The sequence below is a fragment of the Neopelma chrysocephalum genome, unplaced genomic scaffold (genome assembly GCF_003984885.1).
Source record: "Neopelma chrysocephalum unplaced genomic scaffold, ASM398488v2 Primary Assembly neopelma1_43, whole genome shotgun sequence".
NCBI classification, from domain to species: domain Eukaryota; kingdom Metazoa; phylum Chordata; class Aves; order Passeriformes; family Pipridae; genus Neopelma; species Neopelma chrysocephalum.
Window position 1 is genome coordinate 21,759,312 of NW_020897702.1, and position 19,467 is coordinate 21,778,778.

At 41.9% G+C, this 19,467-nt stretch overlaps 1 protein-coding gene across 4 annotated transcripts in view; it reads left to right on the plus strand.

Moving 5' to 3' along the window:
- The first annotated feature begins 301 nt into the window (after window positions 1-301).
- Window positions 302-19,467, plus strand: part of NARS2 (asparaginyl-tRNA synthetase 2, mitochondrial) — a 51,862-nt gene continuing 32,696 nt past the window's right edge. For all 4 annotated transcript variants that reach the window (XM_027677568.1, XM_027677570.1, XM_027677569.1 and 1 more), the window contains exons 1-6: window positions 302-436; window positions 3,440-3,549; window positions 4,398-4,518; window positions 5,198-5,338; window positions 8,900-8,980; window positions 17,031-17,131. In XM_027677568.1, coding sequence (XP_027533369.1) covers window positions 302-436; window positions 3,440-3,549; window positions 4,398-4,518; window positions 5,198-5,338; window positions 8,900-8,980; window positions 17,031-17,131 — 689 coding nt within the window. The remainder of the gene's footprint in view (window positions 437-3,439; window positions 3,550-4,397; window positions 4,519-5,197; window positions 5,339-8,899; window positions 8,981-17,030; window positions 17,132-19,467) is intronic.

Here is a 19,467-nt window from a genome sequence, read left to right on the forward strand (position 1 = left end):
CTTGGCGCCGAGATCCCAAGCCAGGAACTACATTTCCCAGAGGCGCTTGCGCCTGGGCGGCGGAAGAGGCGGGCTGGGTGCGCTCTCCCGTTCCGATTGGCTCGCTGGGGGCAGTCCGAGCGGCCATTGGGTGGGCGGGGCGGTCACGTGAGATGGTGGGCGGTGCGCCGGCTCACGTGGGCCCGTGCGGGAGTGGGAGCAGGAGCAGAACCGGGAGCGGGACGGGGAGCGGGACCGGGAGCGGGACCGGGAGCGGGCTCAGGCCAGGGATTCAGGGGGAGCGGGCCCGCCAGGCCTCGCCATGCTGGGGGCCCGGGCCCGGGCCTGGGGCGGATGGCGGGTCCTCCGGCGCTGCGTCTCTCTGCCGCGGGCGGTGCGGCTGCGTGTACGCGAAGCGCTGGGGGCGCGGGAGCCGGCGGACGCGGTCAGAGTGCAGGTGTGTGTCCCGGTGTGCCTGGATATGTCCCGGTCCAGAGCCTGAGCGGAGGGAAGAGGGCCTGTAGTGGTACCTCAGAGAGGAAGAGCTGGGAGCTCTGCAGGGCGTTTTGCTGAGCTCCCGGATCGCCTTCGCGGTGTGCGGGGCCTCGCTGTGCGATCTTTCGGTTTGTGTACTCAGTTTGCTGTTGTCAAAGCTTTGTAGTTACTTGGCAGGGGCAGGGAAAAGTGGTCTCTGGGATGAGTTGTACCGAAAAGTATTCTCTACAGTATTGGCTTTATCGCCTGTTCCATTTGGGAGAGCAAACCATTGTACTGTTGTTTTCAAAGTTTTTTTTCTGTGTCTTGTACCACATCTTTGTACCACATACCTGTAGGTTTATAGCAATGTAAGTAGAATCATCGATAGCTTTCACTGCTGGTCGTGTCTGGCTCCTGTTGTGAACCAAGGTAGACTGGGATAAATGGACTTCTTAGCAAGGGAGCTCTTCCCCTTGACATAGGGTTGTGTGTTCCCCAGATTTCTGGTGTTCCCAGCTGGCAGAGCAGTGGTTGCACACATACTGGCCCTGTTTTGGTGCAAGGCCTGTGTAGTTGCCAGTATTTCTGAATGAATCTGAAGAGGACTGGGGTACTTGGTAACAGTTTTAAACAAAACTAAAAGAGAGTAGATTTAGATTTATGAGAAAGAAGATCTATACCTTGAGGGTGATGAGGCACTGGCACAGGTTGCCCAGAGAATATGTGGGTGCCCCATCCCTGGAAGTGTCCAAGGCCAGGTTGGATGGGGCTTGGAGCAACACAGTCTTATGGAGGGTGTCCCTGCTCATGGCAGGGGGCTTGGAACTAGATGATCTTTAAGGTCTCTTCCTACCCAAGCCTTTCTGTGATTCTGCTAACCCAAAAACCCGTTTGTAGCACACTGGTATTCCTACACACGCATAGATGAAGCTTAATAGGGTAGGAAGAAGCTCATCCAGTGTAGGTTCTTTTCAGCTGTAGTTTTATGAATAATGCAAGCTGGAATAAATTGATGCTAAAATTGGCAATACTGCCTTTTCCCCACCTTCCCTGTCCCCCAGGCCCTTGCTTCTTTTTTGCTCTTCCCCTGTGCTGGCAAAATGTGGAGGTTTTTTGTATTAAACTGGGTTAGGGAACTGGTCTGGCTTAAATCCAACCTCATTATGGCCAGGTTGTTGGAATGTGCAGTCTGGTCTGAGTCAGGATTGTCACTTTTACTGCATGTTGATTCTGGTAATGTATGAAGTGGTCAAAACTTTTGTGCCACAACCTCTGCTGCTCCAATGCAAGCCTGTGGGTATGTTCTTATTTCCTATTGCAGGTTGCAAGACTCCTCTTCTTATTTAACAAAACCCAGAACAGCCTGATTAAGTGGGGAAAAAAAGCTCTTGAGAATGTTTCTTTGTTCAAGGGTTTTGTGTGTTTTGTTAAGAAGCACTTATGAGGAAGGAAACTAAGAAAAACATCTGCCATTATACATTAAACATGCATCAACTGTAATGAACATGGTGCGTTCTGGGGATTTACTGGAATACAGAGGATAAGCACAAGAGCTTCAGGCGTGTTATTGTATGGAATACCTTTTAAACACTTGTTGCTTTAGCCATACAAATATAGCCCAGGTGATCTTGTTTCTGGCATTAGTTCTTTTGAGTGGAACACTCTGCAGAGGTGGTTTACCCTGTCTGAATCACTAGGTTCATGGCTTTAAAATCTTCATAGTTCTTATATGCCTTATGTGTCCTCTACCTGTTCTACAAGCCTATGTAATGCTTTGCCTGTATTAGTAGTCATGTTGTAGTTTTAAGAATGCTTTACTTCTGGTGCTGTTTAGTTCTTGAAGTTTGCTCTGTCTAGACAACAGAAGTAGATGGATTCACATTGGTTTAAAGTCATTGGGACTACCTGGGACCTTCCAGATAAGCAAAAGACAAAACTGGTTGGAAAAGAGGCAGTTTGGTTGTTTAATCAGCACTGTTTTCGGTTGTTCTCTACAGTACTGCTATAAGATGAGCTGCAAGGTCCCCAGCAGGTAGCTATGCTTTTAAGGGCAGCTTTGTCTCAACCCTTGCAATTTGGGGAGCAACTAAGGGAGTTATTTTGGATGCTCTTACTATTGCTTGGTGCCCTAGTACTGACTTAGTGTTTCCCTTAAAAAGAAATTAAAATTTATCTCTCATTAAAAAACTCAAATTAAGACATTAGCCTGAGATGTACATGGCTAGTTCTACTGTTTTGCTGTTACAGAGAACTTTTGTATTATTATTTTAATTCTTTCAGAGAAACTGGACAAGATGCTTCTAAATTTTTTCTTAATATTTTTTTTTTCATGGGGACAGTGTAGCAGTCTTGATTTTGAGATATAAGGAGAAACATCCAAGGCATTAATTTTTATTTTTGTTTTGCATTCTGTAGTCTTTCATATGAATCTATTGGCTGCATCATTGTTTTAGCAGTCCAGCAGTTTAGGACATGTAAACAACTAGTGAATATATTTCAGTTGGAACTTTTCTACAGGTGATACAGCAACAAAATTTGATAATAAAATGCATCAAAACAGTCTTGAATGTGTTATCGTGAAGAAGTGTTCATTACCAGTCTCTCCTTTTTCAGTAAGAAGTGTTTGGAAGGGACACCACTAATAAGAATATGTACTTCACTAAAATGCCCTTCATCTTCAGAACGCCTTCCTGCTTTCTGTATTCTCAGCTCCCCAAAGATGCAGGTGCATCTTAGTTATTCCTTTCCATACTCAGGAGGCTGTCTCTGCCTAAGGATTTTTTTTCTCTCTGCTTTGAAGTCAGAAGAAAAACTGACACTGACTTTTTTTACCCTTTTTTATTTATTTTTTTTGTCCCTAAAGAGACACTGATTTCAATAAGAAGCTAAAATAGGCTTGAAGTGGCATGTCTGTCTTAGCTGGAAGAAGAACATGACTACACTGTGTCCGTGCCAAAAAATAACAAATCTCTTTTACCTCTAGGGCTGGGTCCATTCTGTCCGATCCCAGAAGGAAGTTTTGTTCCTGCACATAAACGATGGAAGTTCTCTGGAACACCTCCAGGTGGTTGCTAATCCCAGCTTGGAAAATAGGTTGGTCCATTTGAAATAACTGAAGAAATACATTTTGAGCGGTGCCTGGAAGGGTGTGCTCGGGCCTCCTTTCCTGTGCCCAGGACTCGCCACCAGCTGGCACCTGACCACAGGAAAGGCACTGCTGCAGTTTGGGGTCTCTGGATGTATTTTTAGAATGGAGAGTGTCATACTACTCTGTCTCCTCTTAGCTGAGGCCTTGTGGTTCAGTTGATTAATCCTGTGAGATTAATTTGGGCCTAATTTTCTTAATAGTGTAGACGTTCTTGACTCCTGTTGGAATTGCTTGGAAATCACACAAGGTAGCCGGGGATAACTGTCTCCCGGGTTTTGGAGGGTGCTGTTGATCTTCCTATAATAACTTTTCAAGGCAGGCTTGGTAGGCATGCTCCCTGGATAGGCATGTCTGATCTAGTATAATAAAATAATATACTTGTTTTACAGCTTAATTTTGTTTGTAACTCTCAGTTGTTCATTGGACTAGGGTTGGGAGTTTTGGGAAGATCCAGGAACCTTCTGTGTGTAACTTAATATATTAAAAATTTTTTCAATTTTTCTTCTATAGGCCTGGTTTATCTCCACCAAGAGCCCCTTCAGATAAAAGCCTGCCTCTTTTCCCCTTACTTGTCCAACACTCCTACCTTGTCCTAAATTCTTTTATATTGTTGTGAATCTATTCACATTCCCACCTATACATTTAATAATTTTTCATTTCATCAGGTAAGCTGTATGGCTACAGCATCCCTTGTGATCTCAAGTGATCCAGCTAAATTAACAGGAATCTCTCTTCTGAATGTAGTTGAATTTCTATCACTTAGTTAAGCTGTTGTTTTCTCTCTGTTTCTTAGAGAGCTGACTTTTGGAAGTGCAGTGGAAGTGCAAGGGAAGCTGGTCAAAAGTCCTCATAGGAAGCAAAATATGGAGCTGCAAGCTGAAACCATCCGTGTGGTGGGACCTTGTGATATTTGGGTATGTTGCTGCAGCAGGAGTGGTAGGACTGCTGGAAATAAATTTTTAAAGGTCCAAGCATCCAGTAAAGCATGCTTCAAACTGTATTTTCTGTAAGTCTGAGTCGTCCTGCAGGCTTTGATTTGTCAGTGGTGTCTATAGGGTACATCAAAGGAGGAACTTGGGACCACCATGAGAGCTCTTCTCTGGGGCACAGCTGTTTCTTCGTGGAAATGGGTGCACATGCTGGCACCTAAGAGTTTGCATTTGTCCCACCCTGAAGCACTTACGTGTACCAGGTGGTGTACCTGGTAAGTCTGGCCGGGATATGAATTGGAGAAACAGTGGGACTGGCAAGATGCTCCAGGTTGTGCAGGTGGAATAACTGTATCTGCCATAGGCACAGGTTGCTGTTGCAGCAGTGAGGTGAACAGCTGGATTTCAGGGGGGCTCAACATCCAAAAGTGGAACATTTCAGGGTGCTCATACCTTCTCTTGTGTTCATGGCTCTTGCTCTGCCATAAGCATTATAAAATCCACAAAATAACCAGAAAAGGTAGGCAAAAGCATCAAGTTATTCTCTGCTCTGTTAATGATGATTGAGTTTTAGTAGGCAGAGATGCCACTCCCTGAATAGCAATAAAACTGTATTGACTCCCAAATTCTTATCCTCTTATTTTTGTTTCCTTGTTGTTTTCAGTCGTTTCCCCTGAAAATGAAGGAGAGGCACCCGCTGGAGTATGTCCGACAGTTCCCTCACCTGCGATGCAGGAACAACACACTGGGTTCCCTCTTGAGAATCCGCAGTGAAGCCACTGCAGCCATCCACTCCTTCTTCCAGGTAGTCCCTTCTGTACTGAGCCTTCTGTGTAAAATGCTCCCCCAGGTTGGCTTCACAGGTGTAGGTTAGGAGGGAAAGAGTGTGACATCTTGACTACAGGGTATGGATTTTGGACATGGTGGTTTTCTTTCCAGGCCTGAGCCTGGCTGGGCCTTGGTAGTTGCTTATGATCAGGTTAGCACATCTGTGACCTTGTCAGTGTCTTTTCGCCCGTTTCCTGTTATTTTATCCCTTTTTCTAAGTTACAGTGTAGTTGCCTGCAATTGTGTGGTCTGTGGAACACAAGATGATATGGAGTTGTTTAACAACCCATCTTCAGCAGTGACCTTACAGTCCTTGGACAGAAGCCTCCTTCCACATGGAAAAATCTGTGATAAAGGAACACAGACAAACTGACTCAGAGCTTCTTTTTATTCTCAGTTCTTTCTATTTCTGCAATACAAGTCTGTGTGAGTGCTGTTAGCTGAGATTAAGAGACTCCTGTTTTATGCATTTCAAACTGATGAGTGGGAGCCACGTGAGTTTTCTGAATGTGTCACACTTAAACTGAGGGCATGGTACAGGCTTTGTGCAGACAGGGCAGGCAGTGAATTAACTCTGATGCCAGATGTCATAACAGAGACCGTGTGATTCCTTGTGTGAGTAAATAAAGGTAGCAAGTCCTCTAGCACACCTGAGCCATTCATTGAAATAAACATTAATTGTTCATTGAAATAAACGTTTTAGTTTAGATAAACTGTCTTTAGTTTGAAGAGAATCATATTCAGAGCATTCTGGTTACAAAGTTCACAAGTAGTAATTAGTGTGGCCCAAGGAACAGGGTAGAATTGTTGAGATTGAATTTCTGGTCCCAAGTGTGCTGGTCTTTGTCACGTGCAGTGGCAAAGAAGGCTTGCTTGCTCTAGGAGTTATCTGTTTGGAATTGCATGGTATTTGGACGACTTTTGTGGGGTTTGGTTTGGTTTTTTTAAAAACCTAATAGAAGTCTCATGTCAGGTAAAGCTGCTGGTTTCGGGATTGTGCCTGCTGCTAAGGCAGAAGCCAACTCTTGGCAATCAGTCTATGCTGGTGTCGAGCCACTAGATGGCAATGCCTACAACGGTTTGTGCTTCCAAACCTGGACACAGAAGGCAGCTGAGGTACAGAAAACATCTTATTCGAGCTTTGTTTTTCCAAATCAACTCCTGCTTAGGCTATGCCATACCTTCCTGTTTAAAATGCTCAAGAGCAGACCTGTATTAAAAATTAGAATCAAAAATTATGATCAATTTAGCAGCGGCAGCTACACTAAAATTATTTTTAAAAGGATAAAGAATATTTGGTCCCAGACTGGATATTTTGCAAATGCTTATGTCAGAACTCTCCTAGCACCAGAAATGTTTGTGTTTGCTTTATTTCTGATGGAAGGAATGGAAGGAAGTCTTCTAAAATTGTCACCTGCATCATCCCAAGAATATTGCAATTTCCAACTTGTCAATATCAGAATATACCATAGCTAGAAAGTACAATAGGAGTATTTTCACTTTGCAAAGCTGTAAGGAGCTTAATGGTGGAAGAAAATAAGTGGACCATTTTGAATACACACTCAAGACTCTCTCTAAATTTAAAAACTTCTTTTTTTTAGCCTATTCATTTCCAGGAATGAATGTCTAATGTCAGGTGCCTTTGATTTGGATGTTGAAAGCTAAAATGTCATCTTTAAATCTTCTGAATACTGTGGTCCATGTGGCATAGGAACGTTGTTCCTAGGCACGGTAAGATAGTTGCAATGTGAATGGCAACTTCCACTTTGCACATTAACTTCCATGTTTGTATGAGCCAGTAATGTGGCCTGAAGTATTTTAGAAGCTTTTGTAAGGGGAACTGTCCAAGAGGTTTATGTGATTCTCTCATTTCAGATCTGTGCGGTTTGCATTCCTTTCCAAGGCATATAGGGGGTCTTCTGTGTGAAATGTGCTTCCTTACAGCAACTGCTACCACTGTATGAGGAATTTAGGCAGATTTCCAAAATCTCATGTAGAGTCAGGAGGCCACGTGACCAGCAGGTCTCTGAATATGCAGGGAACTGTCAGAGACCTGGATTTTGTATTGGTAGACTGGACTACCTTCTCCAAGTAAAGCAAGTAGTTCTGGCCCCAGAACTTCCTTCTGTGCAGTAACTGCATCTCAATGAGGAGCTCCTGCCAGGCACTTGGTAAGCCAAAGTCATTGCACCTGTAACCGAAGTAGCCTAGAGGTGACTGCAGGGACTTTGCGCCCACTTGGTTATTGTACTTCCACAAAATGCATTGCATGTCCATACGAACTCTTTGGTCCAAATTAATTTTAGTTTGATTCTCAGAGTGGGCAGAAAATACTGTTCCAGCCTTCCTAGCCTTTTAACTAGCTGGTGATAAGGACCAGGACCTCTCATGTGACTGGTTGATTTGTATTATTCTGTTAAAACTGTGAAGATAAGCTTTTAGAAACATTTGTTTTCTTAACTATTTTTATGAGTATTTTGTGTAAATAGACAGTAGGTTCTGTTACATCATTGCCTGTATCATGGTAATGCTGGCACACCCTGATATTAAAGGCGTTCCCTTTGTGCTAGATATTGCAGTGATGCAAGAGAAAACAAATCCTTTATTCACAGCTGAAATTAGATAGTTTCAAGTTCTTTTTGCTTGGACACAGATAGGTATGATTTCAGTGTTCCATCAGTGACCTCCATGGTGAGACTAAGTTAGAAAGGTGATGATTAATAGAGTTCGGTTCCTAGTTTTACCTCTATGCAAAATGCACATGCTGCATGTGCTTGTCTGAGGTCTGCTTGATATATCCATCCACTGAATATTGGGTTGCAGCTGTTTTCAAAGCCTGTGGCTGCACTGCAGAGAAATCTAGAGGAGTTCCTTCTTTATTCAACCTTTCTGGTTTTGGAGGCCTCTGCTGTATCTATGAACTATTACGTGAATGTGTAATTCTGTAGGTACCTGGAACATAACCAAGCCAGGGTATATACCCTGTCTCTGAGAATCAGTTTGACTTCAGTATCTCAGAAGATGCAAGGTGGGACTGACATTTTAATGGTGGTTGTGTGTTTTTAAGGTGTCTCTCCCACCCAGTGTGTAATTTTTATCATCCAACACACTTGATCACTTCTCTTAGTGGAATGTCTTCTGCCTAACCACTGTCTTCCAAAAAGCTGGAAGAAACCAAGTGTTGATGGCATAGGGGTGAATTTGATTGAAACTGCCCAAAAATATAAAAAAACTGGGGGAGGTGATAAGAAAGGGGAATGCTGTGGAGATGGGCTATTGCAAAAGAACCATAGTAATGACACAACTCTCGTTTGGTTATGGAACCTGGAGGAAAATGCACAGGTAGTAAACATTGATTTGAAAATCATGCTAGCATTTAGTCATCTGTCCATGTAAGGCAGAAGCTGCTTCAAAGACTACATGTATTGTCCTGGTTGGGGGCTAATAGCTAAGTTATGATGTGTGCTGGCTGATGTCATCCTTGAGGTTGACGTTTGATATCTTTAGGTAGTTAACTTTAGTGTTCTGTCTCTTCCAGGATAATGGCTACGTGCATATTCATACTCCCATAATTACATCCAATGACTGTGAAGGTGCTGGGGAACTCTTTCAAATTGAGGTAAGTTGGGTTGCATAAAGATTGTGATTTTTTTTTTTTTGGTTGCAAATCAATTCATGAGTTATTGAAGATTAGAGGTAATGTTTATCTTTACAAATCCTTTCCTTTTATGTACTTCTGTGATTGGTTTTTTTAATATAGCAATCCTTAGCTTCAACTAATAATTTAGACAGAGTTAAACAGATGCTTTTTTTATTTTATTGCTGTTTTGTGCATTAATCAGTACCTTTTCTACTGATGAGGTTTTTCTATCCCTGGTGCTGTGAAAAAGTTTGCAAAGAACAACAGAGGGAGGTGGGACATCTTAGTAAACAGAATGATGTGCTCATAAGAGCCCAAGAAATGGAATGGGTCACTCAGGACAGACATCCTACAGTCAAATACTTCTTAGCTTTGGAACAAAGAATATAATCCACCATGAGATAATCCTTAAAAAAAAGTCAGCAATACCTAAAACTCCTTTTCACCTGTGTATATACAGGTTCCTCCCTACAAGCTACTCCTGTTCCATGTTAGAATTCTCTCCCAAAGTTGTCAAGCCGCCCCATCCACCAAAGTATTGCCACAATCTGTCATTATATGAAGCACGCCACATTATGGGTCAGAAACTCCAATGAAACTGAAACACAGCCATAACCACTAAGATCTTTCCCACAGATTTCTCATGATTCCTAACCCCCCACATCCATGAATCATAAGGAATTCCATCTGCCTTTTATACTTCTATATTTGAAATTCACTCCTCTGTCTCAAACAATGGCATCCATTGCCACTTATGCTTATTGGCTCCAACTTTGCTGGTGAATCATCTGTAAGCAAAGGAAAAATTGTTGAGGTAGCAGTCGCTTGCTGCGGGATCCTGTCTTCCACTCTCTGCACAGCCTCATGACAAAAAGCTTCTGTCTACTGGTTCTTCAGGATCTTAAGGTCTAACCTGTGCTACTGGTGATTCCCTTCCAGACCAGTACATGTGGCTCACCTTTTTGCTTGCTGGGACAATAGAGTTGATTAGCTAAACTAAATTGTTCCTCTTTAATTGAGATCCCTTGATGCTACCAAAGGTTCATTCCAGGCTGTTGCATGCAAATTGAGATGTGAAAACAAGTGACACTTAATGATGAAAACATTATGCAGTTTGCAGCTGTACTGTGTATTACGTCTTTGGTACAAATTGTATCCACTTGAAAGCTGTAGAGGATGCAGGACTACAGTGTAGGTGGCTGGTAGTAACAGAAGCCCTGATGTTGAATGTTGAATGAGGTGCTAAATTGTAAGTCTGAAACTTGTATAAACTCGATCTTATCTAAATGCATAGTTCAAGGCAAATATTTTGCTCTCTCTCCAGTGGTATTGCTAAGGTGCAAATAATACTTGCAGTAATGTAGCTACAGCTGTGCTTGAAAGGTGTGGAAGAAGTGCCAAGTCAGATCCCATTAAATGGCTTGTGCCACAAAGGAAGAGCTTCAGAAACCCACTTGCTGATGGGAAGAGAGAAATTCTCCCTGATTTCATGTTTCTTCTTTGGGTACCACTTCATTGTCTGTCCTGATTTAGGACTTAGTTTTGTTTCTGCCCAGCCCTGTTCAGAATTGGTCTTGGCTAGTGGAGATCCAAGACCACCTCCTATCCTGCTGGGACTACTTCACTCCACTGGAGCAGTGACACTGTTTTTTGACAGTGAAAACGTGGGGAAGATTAAGATTGGGCCGTACATGTGAGGCTGTCAGACACAAGAAATCGGTGACAGTAGGGTGTCAGGCATAATAATAAGGGTGTGGTATTTGCAGCAAAGCCCAAAATCTTTATATGCTTTTAACCAAACCAACTATCGAGATATTCCCTGTCTGCTGTATTTGGTCACTTTTTAAACTAGCCTTTAATTCACTGCTTGCACAGGCAAAGGGAGAAAATAAATTCCTGTTCCTCTTATATTTGAGCAGAAGATAAAAATGATGGTGATGGGAATCCACCTGCAAATTAGATTCTTCAATTCAAAAAATATTTAAATCCTGTTTCTTAAGTTTTAAGACCTATCTTCTGGTTGTGACCAGAAAATAAATTGGTGTCCTATTGCTCCTGAATTTGTAGTAGTTACAATACACCTGCTCAGGGTTGGGTTTTTTCTGCCTTTTGAGGTTGTTTTTTTAGCTCCTTGGGGCAGTGTATAAAACTGATGATCTAATCAGTTTAGCTGACCTGCTGCGGGTGGAATAAGTTGAAAACTTTAGTTGAGTAGCCTTTAGGACCCAAGTAGAGGCTGCTTTTACACCCACTGTGAACCATTGCATTCAAATAGCTGTCTTCTCTGACTGGCACAATCTTAGTCCTCTGACTAATGACTGATGGTTGCTCAGGCCTATGCATTCTTTGGAAATGAAGGAAAGTGGAGAGAGTAGGAATGTGTTTTTATGTGTGACTTGAAGAGATGGGGAAAAATGTATCTTGAGCTAGAAGGAAAAGGCTTTGTGAAATATGGTCTTTGATTTCTGGTCCTCTTAATCCTGTAGGATTTGTGTTTGTTTATATGTTCAGCTTCCTCATTATCTTTGTTTGGTTTTGAGTATGCTGATTAGTCTGTAGCTTTGGCTGGGAGGTTCTCATACTAAGACTTTGGGGGGGGTGGAATCCATTCCCTCTCTACTGGGAAAATCAGTTCAACTAAATATTTTTAAAATGAAGTACCATAATGGTGAAAAGAGGGCAGTAGGCAGAGGACATTTAAAAAAAATAAATATATCCCAAGATGGTAACAACTGCAGAGAAATCTTTTGCAGCTGAGAGTTTCTACACATGAAAAATGTAGGTTTGAGGAGAAACTGTCAGAAGTGTGAAAACAGCTAGGCAGACCCTAACCCACATGGAGAACATCAGCAGCACCAGCTTGTGGATTTCTGCACTGTTGACAATGTCTGCCTTTGGTGAAAGCCTGTAGAGGAGGAAGCATCTTGTTTGTGCTGCCTTTTTTAAAGTAAGTTTATTGAAAACACTAGGAGAGCTTTGAATATTGAAAGCTCGGTTTTAGTATAATCCAAAGCAGGACAAGGTAATTCTTGAAATAGGGAAAATGCAGATCAGTAGGGTGAGACAGCCCTTATTTTATTTGATTTTAAACTGAAAATAATTTCTCTGTACCAGCAGTTTCAGCACCTCAGCACAGATTCTTTTCTTGCTTTTTTCCTTTTTCTTTTTTCTTCCAAAGTCTGAAATTCTTAGCAGCTTTGTATGTTGCAAGAAACTTTACCTAGTCCCCTTCTGGGGCTGTGTCCGGGGAAATCTGCCTTTCTTTTGTCCTTGTGACCCAGCTGCATGTCTATTCCCTGCTATTTTCAGTAGCCTCCCCCTCTGTCTGCAGTGTCTAAGGCTCTCTGGGTCTCTTGCTCTCTCCTTTCCACATTGCTCCTTGGAAAATTTTCTTTGTATGGCCGTCCTCAGCTGCTGGGGAGAAGTTGGAGGCTTCTCTATGCTCTGTAAGAGTCTGTCTGACCCAGGACAATCCAGCTGGTATGATGAGGGTCTCAACAACCACTTTCCCTGTTGCCCAGCTTCAGCCTTTTAAGAGAACTCAGCATGCAGTGCTTTACAAAGCACAACAGCTGTGTTGGCATTCACGGCTCTTTAAAGTAGATCTCACATGTGGGTTTTGCTGCCTGTGGCCTTATTCCTTCCTGGGGACCTTGCTCTGCGTGTGAGGAGTGTTTCACTCTACCTTTAGGATTCAGCAGAGATAATGTGTGCTCTGTATGAGGCTTGTCTCTTCCCACACATACCTGATTGCACCTGGATAAATCTGAACCTGGATGATTGCACCTTGACTGAACCCAGAGTCTGGATCAGGTCATTTTGTTATCTGAAAGGATACTTAACTGTAAATCTGAAGAACCATCCAGGTACAGTTCTTTAAAATGCATCTGGAGATTGTATGGTGTTTAGCTTTGGGTTTTTTTTCACAGGAGTGAATGTCAAAGCTTCTAGATTCCTGAAGGTTCCAGTTCATGGCTGTGCCTACTGTGGCACTGGAAATGTTTGCCTGCTGCTGAAGATGCAGAAACTTATTCCTACCATCCCACTGGTGCTACTAAAAGATAGCCTGGTCAGCACCAAAGAAGGCTGGGATCTGCTGGGGAGAATCACAGTTAAATGCAACACTATTAGTGTCTGTCAGGTGTTTTCCCTTTTAGAAATGTGTCAGTCTGTGAGGCAGCCAGTCCCTGGGAAACTGGGGCTTCAGAGACTGTGCTCAGCAGGGATCAGGGTAACCTGGAACTGAGCTGAGGGAGGGCTTGCTTTTTCATTTTCTAGCTTTCCCATTTTTTGCTCATTTCTATCTGGTTAACTCTCTGCCTGTAATTCCAGAGGGAATTCTATCTCAGGCTGGTTCTGTCTCAGCAAAACTAGCTGCTCAGTGCAAGTCCAGCTGATCAGAATTACGACTAGAATTGTAAGGAGGACTTCTTGGAAGTTAGGAATTGTCTAAGGGTTAGGGGTTGTCTAAAAAGGGAAATCCAATCATCTTTATAATGGAGTGCCACAGAGGGCAAATCTAGATTAAAGATGTGGTGCTGTAAAGCTTCAGCAGCGTGGTGGTGTAGGCCTGGGCTAGAGCTACAGCAGTGATTTCTCTGAGCTTTTAGAGTCTTCTGTGATCCCTTTATGCATTTGACTTGCACAGAGTGAAAGACAGAATCAAACCGTTTGTACTCTCCTGAAGCTAATCGCCTCAAGTAGAAGTTAATACAAGACTGACATCAAAGGGAATAATTTTAAATTAAATCATTAGACATTTGAGGAGATGGAGAACAAAACAGGTACTAAATCCAGTTGTTCTTGTATTTAGAATGAGAATAAAAAGCCTTTGAAGTTGACGTCAAATACTAATATGCTTGTAGCGCATTTATTCTGAGACACCAAGGTGTTTCGTACAAGAATTCCCCCTCCCTCTTTCCCCATTGTAATTTGGGTAGTTTTTGACTAGGGAATGGAGAATTATGGGTATGCTTTCAAGCTCTCCCCTCCTAATCTGTTATCAAGTCAGTATTTTGGGGTTAGGAAGAGGGAGAAGAGTCCATCTAGTTGAAATAAAGGCACCACAAAAGTTGTTGGTTTATTTTGCTAGTAATGGACATGAAAACCAATCTTACCCAGTGTCAGCAGTGAAGGCATAGTGTCACCTACTATTTATTATTTGTCTTGTTCCAGTGACTGTGGTTGTATGTAATAAAGAAGCCATCTTGATCTAAAAGGCTGAGCATGAATCTGAGGTGCTTGCAATTGAAAACATTGGCCTGTGCTTGATTGTGTAAAGTGGAGGAACCACCTCCAGTGAATTAGTTGATGTTTGTACACGTGAAACGTACAGCTGCTAATTATGGAATATCCCCTTGCTGAAGAAGTCCCTTCTGAATAAAAAGGGAGGCATTTAATTTTTCCTGCATAGCAAGTGGATTGACTTTGCAGCTCACAACACTGAGTATTGAGTATTGTGTCTCAAAAGAAGGGAGAGAAAGTGGGCAGCTGTGGAGAGGCGAGGTGATCGAATGGTGATGGGGGAGTAAAATTTTATCTAAATATTGCTGTACTCACTCTTCACCTTCTGTCAGGAGCCATCCAGGTGCTGCTCACAATGCAGACATGCATCATGGGATCTCTCAGTGGCCTCTAAAACTGGCTGCAGGTTTTCAGAAGTCCAGTTGAGCTGTAGACTGTCTCATTCCTTCTCCAATCACTTACTATGTGCCTATTTTCTCTGTGTTTCTCTGAGATTACATCTGATTTGGAGAATGAAAAATGACACAGAGTCATTATAAATAAACCAAGCCCCAGCTTCTGGAGACAGCTGTATCCAGTTTGTGGATTTGGGAGGAAGCATTGAGATTTCATGGCTGATTTCTTCTGTTCTTTGTATGCTTCAAGTCTCTCTCGGTGTTTAGAAGTTGCATCCTACAGTATTAGGTAGGATTTTTCACTGGTGAAACAAGGCATATAGCTGAACTAAGCTTGCAGTAAGAGAAACTGGAGTGGTACATGACTGTTCTCTTTAGTCTTCTGACCGTGGTTCTGGGGCTGCAGTATGCGGATGTTTGTATGTTTATTAATATCCTTGTTCTTTTTGAGCAAACACTCTGGGTTTATTTGATGAAAACAATAGGGGCCTGCTTCTGCATCCTTGGGGTTGGTGTTTGGTTTTTTTTAGAACTGCAAAAACCTCTGAAACAAAGGAAGCAGTCCTGGGGTTACAACCACAGATTGTCGTATCTTCATTGATCTCTGTGGAACAAGGCAAGCTTGCTCATTTCTTTAGTGTGATGCTGTGAAGAGATAAAACTGCCTTGTGATCTGAGGTCTTTGGCAGTCACTGTTTTATCTTTGCAATGAGCAGCAGAGCTTTTTGAGAAGAAAAGCAACACCTTCCAACTCATTGAGAAAAATGACAGGTTGTAGAATATCAAAGACTGGCAAACAAGTCTGAGCCCAAGCACCTCCCTGTGACAGAGCAAGGTTGGGAGTGGGGTGGCTGGAAGGCAGTGACATACTTAGCTGAGCTAGCATAACTCCTAGGAACTACACTTTGAAAAGTGGGTATTTCAAACTTATTTCAGAAGAAAGTCTTTGTTTGGAAGTAAATGTAGATCAGCCAAACCCCAGATTAGCTTTGATGTTCCATTCTGGTTTTGTCCTGAACCTTTGGCTACTCCAAAGCTTAGGAATGACATTGAAATATAGATGTTGAAACAAAATCTCATTTATCTTCATATTTCTTTGAAAGTCACAGAATTGTGACCCCTAATCCATCTCACTGTGCTCAAACAGGGTCAGCTGGAGCAAGATGCATAGGACATTGTGCTACTGAGTTTTTTATATCTCCCCAGATGGAGACTTCACAGACTCTCTGGGCAACCTGTTCTAGTGCTTGATCACCGTCAGTAAATAAAAAAGGTTATTCTTGATTTCAGATTAATTTTTGTGTGTCTTTTTTAAAATCTGTGCCCACTGCCTCTTGTCCTCTCAGTGAGGACAGCTGAGACGAGTCTGGTACATTCCCTTCTGTAAGTATTTATACAAAAGGGTAAGATCCCCCTTGAGCCCTCTCTTCTCCATGCTGGACAGTCCCAGCTTTCTCAGCCTCTCCTAATATGAAAGATGCTCCAGTCCATTAATCATTTTTGTGTCCTTTGCTGGACATATCACTCCAGTATGTCCATGTCTTGGACTGGGGAAACAAGGGCTTTACCCAGTGATCTCGGTAAGTCATCAATGCTGTGCAGAGGTGAGGGAACCCCTTCTTGACCTTCTGGCAGTGCTAACACAGCCCTGAAGTTGGTGACTTTCCTTGCCATGAGATCTCCTTGCTGTCTTATGCCAGGGAAATGGTGAAGCACAGCTCTTTTGTGCAAGTGACATTTAAATTGCTCGACACTGAGGTCTTCTAATTTTAATTTTGTGTCTGTAAATTAAAGAACAAAATACTTTTACTTAAATGGGACTCTTTTTTGGGGGAGTTTTTCATAACGAAACACTGAACTTGCTAAATTTTCCATTACCTGTAGATTTTTATCCTTAAAATATCTGATGACCTGAAAAAATATTTAAAAGCTACAATGAAACATAGTTTATTTTTCAGCGCCTCTATAATGTGTAAGCTGTGATGTTTCCAACTCCGTGTTGTTTTAGTTCTGATTTTTTTTGAAGACTGAATAACAAGTCCTAAGAGGATATTGCATTCCATTTTTTTTTATTAGTGTTTGTCTTTTTCCAATGGAAACAAATTCATTTGCCCATGAAAAGAAAGTAACACTGGTTTTAAAAGTTTTTGCTAAAAGTCAGTGTGACTGACACAGAAAACACTTCTTCACTTTCTCATCAGGCTTGTAATTGAATATTGAAGGCAATGCTCTATGAAGCTTCAAACTCTAAATGATATTCTTCCCTTCCTCCTCCCTGTTAATTTTGGTAGGAAAGTGAAAATCAATGCTTTGAAAAAAGGGAAAATAAGCTGGGTGCTTTTTATTTGAACACCAATAGTTTGACTTCTTGCTCATTTTTTGGCTTACAGGCATCAAGTGAGGTAATACAATCTGCGGAAAAGACCCATTTCTTCAATGTGCCTGCCTTCCTGACGGTTTCTGGCCAGCTCCATCTGGAAGTGATGGCAGGGTGAGCAAAATGACAAGTTTTTGTCTTGATCTGTGGGATTTTCCCAATTGGTGGTTTTGCCCTATTGGTATCCATTAGATATCTCTCATGTATGTGCCAGAAATTAATTGAGTGGCAGTGGCTGAATGATGGTGTGAGAGGCCAGCCCAGGCATGGGAAAATTAAATGGCTTTTTAATTCTGAGCTATAAACCATTTTTAAATACTAGGAGTCTCTTTCTGCTTGCTATGCTTTGGGAACATTGGATGGAGATGTAATCTTCATGGGAATGACTGCAGGATTATTGCTAGTCACTGCTAGACACCTTAAGGGTCTTTTTGTTATTGCTTATGTCTGGCATGTCTCAGCAAGAAAATCTTTTTCATTTTAGCTATCACATCCTTTTCTCTTTTCTCCTTTTTTTCCCCCCCAAGCTTCCTATTTATGTCTTCTTCAGTCTTTCTGTTGTGTTTCTTCCTTCTATTGTCATTTCTTTTGTTTCATGGTTTTCACACTTGATGCTTTATCATAAAATAAAATGAGAACAGTTTGGCTTGAAAGGGACCTTTAAAGATCGTCTGTTCCAAGCCCCCTGCAATGAGCAGGGTCATCTTCAACTTGATCAGGTTGCTCAAAGCTCCATCCAACCTGCCCTTGAATGTTTCCAGACATGGCATCTACCTCCTCTCTGGGTAACCAGTTCCAGTGCTTCACCACCTTCATCGTAAAAAAACCCATTCCTTAAATCTAATTTTTTTTCATTCTAGCTACTAAAGTGATCACAGTAAAATAACTAATAGTGACTTTGATTAATAAATTACCCTTAAGCTTTTAATGTTTCACTAAGATTGTTAAGGGTGAAAGTGTCAGTCTGTCAGAGAGACAGTTCCCTTTGATTAAGAGGGTTGGTCTTCCTCTACGCTGTATTTTCCCAATAAATTAACTAAATGAGTACACTGAACAGCAGGAGTGAAATCAGCACAGTCCCTTATATGAAGACACATTTTTCTGAGCACTTGCAGTGCGGGTTCTCCTCAGACATGGTACTTCAGCCAAATCACTGCTTACCAGTTGAGTGGCTGATAAAGCCTATCAGAGATCAGATCTCAGTTAGGTAGCACTGCAGTTGTTTGCCACGTGCCAAGGGGGTTCCTCATGCATTTATAGTTACTTCAAAATCACTTTTAACATGATTTGTTACTGTCCAGTGGAAATCTGAAGGTGGGAGGGATAAAATCCTAGCTTTAGAAAATGTGACCTTGAAAGATCTGCCTTTTCACATGGCTGTTCTGTATTTCTAATAGTCTTAGTATTTGCTGTTCTTGCCTCATATTCAGTGTTGAGAACCAATGGGGTTTATTATCTAATCACTGTTGCACAGTTTAATTGGCTGCTGGTAAATAGCTGAAGTGAAATTGCTCAAAGAGCAAGTTTTGCTTATAAATCAAAACATATGAACTTCTTCCGAAAGCTCTTTTCTACTCGGCTTGTTCTCTCCGAGAGACGCTGTCTCTTCTCAGACCACCTCAGTGTCTGTGATATGCTGAATACTCAAGCTAAAGGTTCTCAAAGGACAGGATATTTCCTGTGCTCTGTCTGCTGTGACAAAAGCACAGGTCACTTGACAGCCAACGACTTATGTGTCATCTCAGACATTAGCTGGGGAAAGTTAATAATGAAGAGGTTTATTTAACTGTAAGGGGGGTGGAGTTTTTGTGTCCCTAGAAGAAGATGGGATGACGTGCATTTGTATGTGTTAGACTTAATTGACTGTCCCGCACTGTGACCTATATTGAAAGATGTAATTCTGCAAATCAAATAAGTCCAAAGAAAGAATATAGATTCTAATGATTAACTTGAAATACAGTCTCGCTCTCTGTTCCCTTTAGATAGTACACAGCCTGTTCTGGGATGGAGCAGAAAGCTGAACTGGGCAGATGAAAGACCTGTGTGGTAAATATTTTTTCCACTGCTATCACTCAGATGCACCTTGTTCTCTAAGGATGGATAAATAAAAAATCAATGCTCTTCAGCATGCAGTACTTCATGTTCCTATTTTACAGTAATGTGTTGTTCTTATGGGCATTTTAAATGGATCCAGGGCCATCTAAATTTAGATAAGCTATCTTTATTCAAATGGGACATAACTGTTCTGGGAACCTGCTCCTTTTATTTTAGTTTTTATTTAGGTACACTGAGTGTTTGAAGCCTGCAGCTCAAGTGATATTAAATCCCTTCAGTCTTTGAAAATAGATGAAGCTCTTCTAGATGCAAAAGCACCATAGTGAATACAGCATTAACTCTCTAGATGCTGTGAGACCATCTAGAGCACAGAATTCTAGAATGGTTTGGGTTGG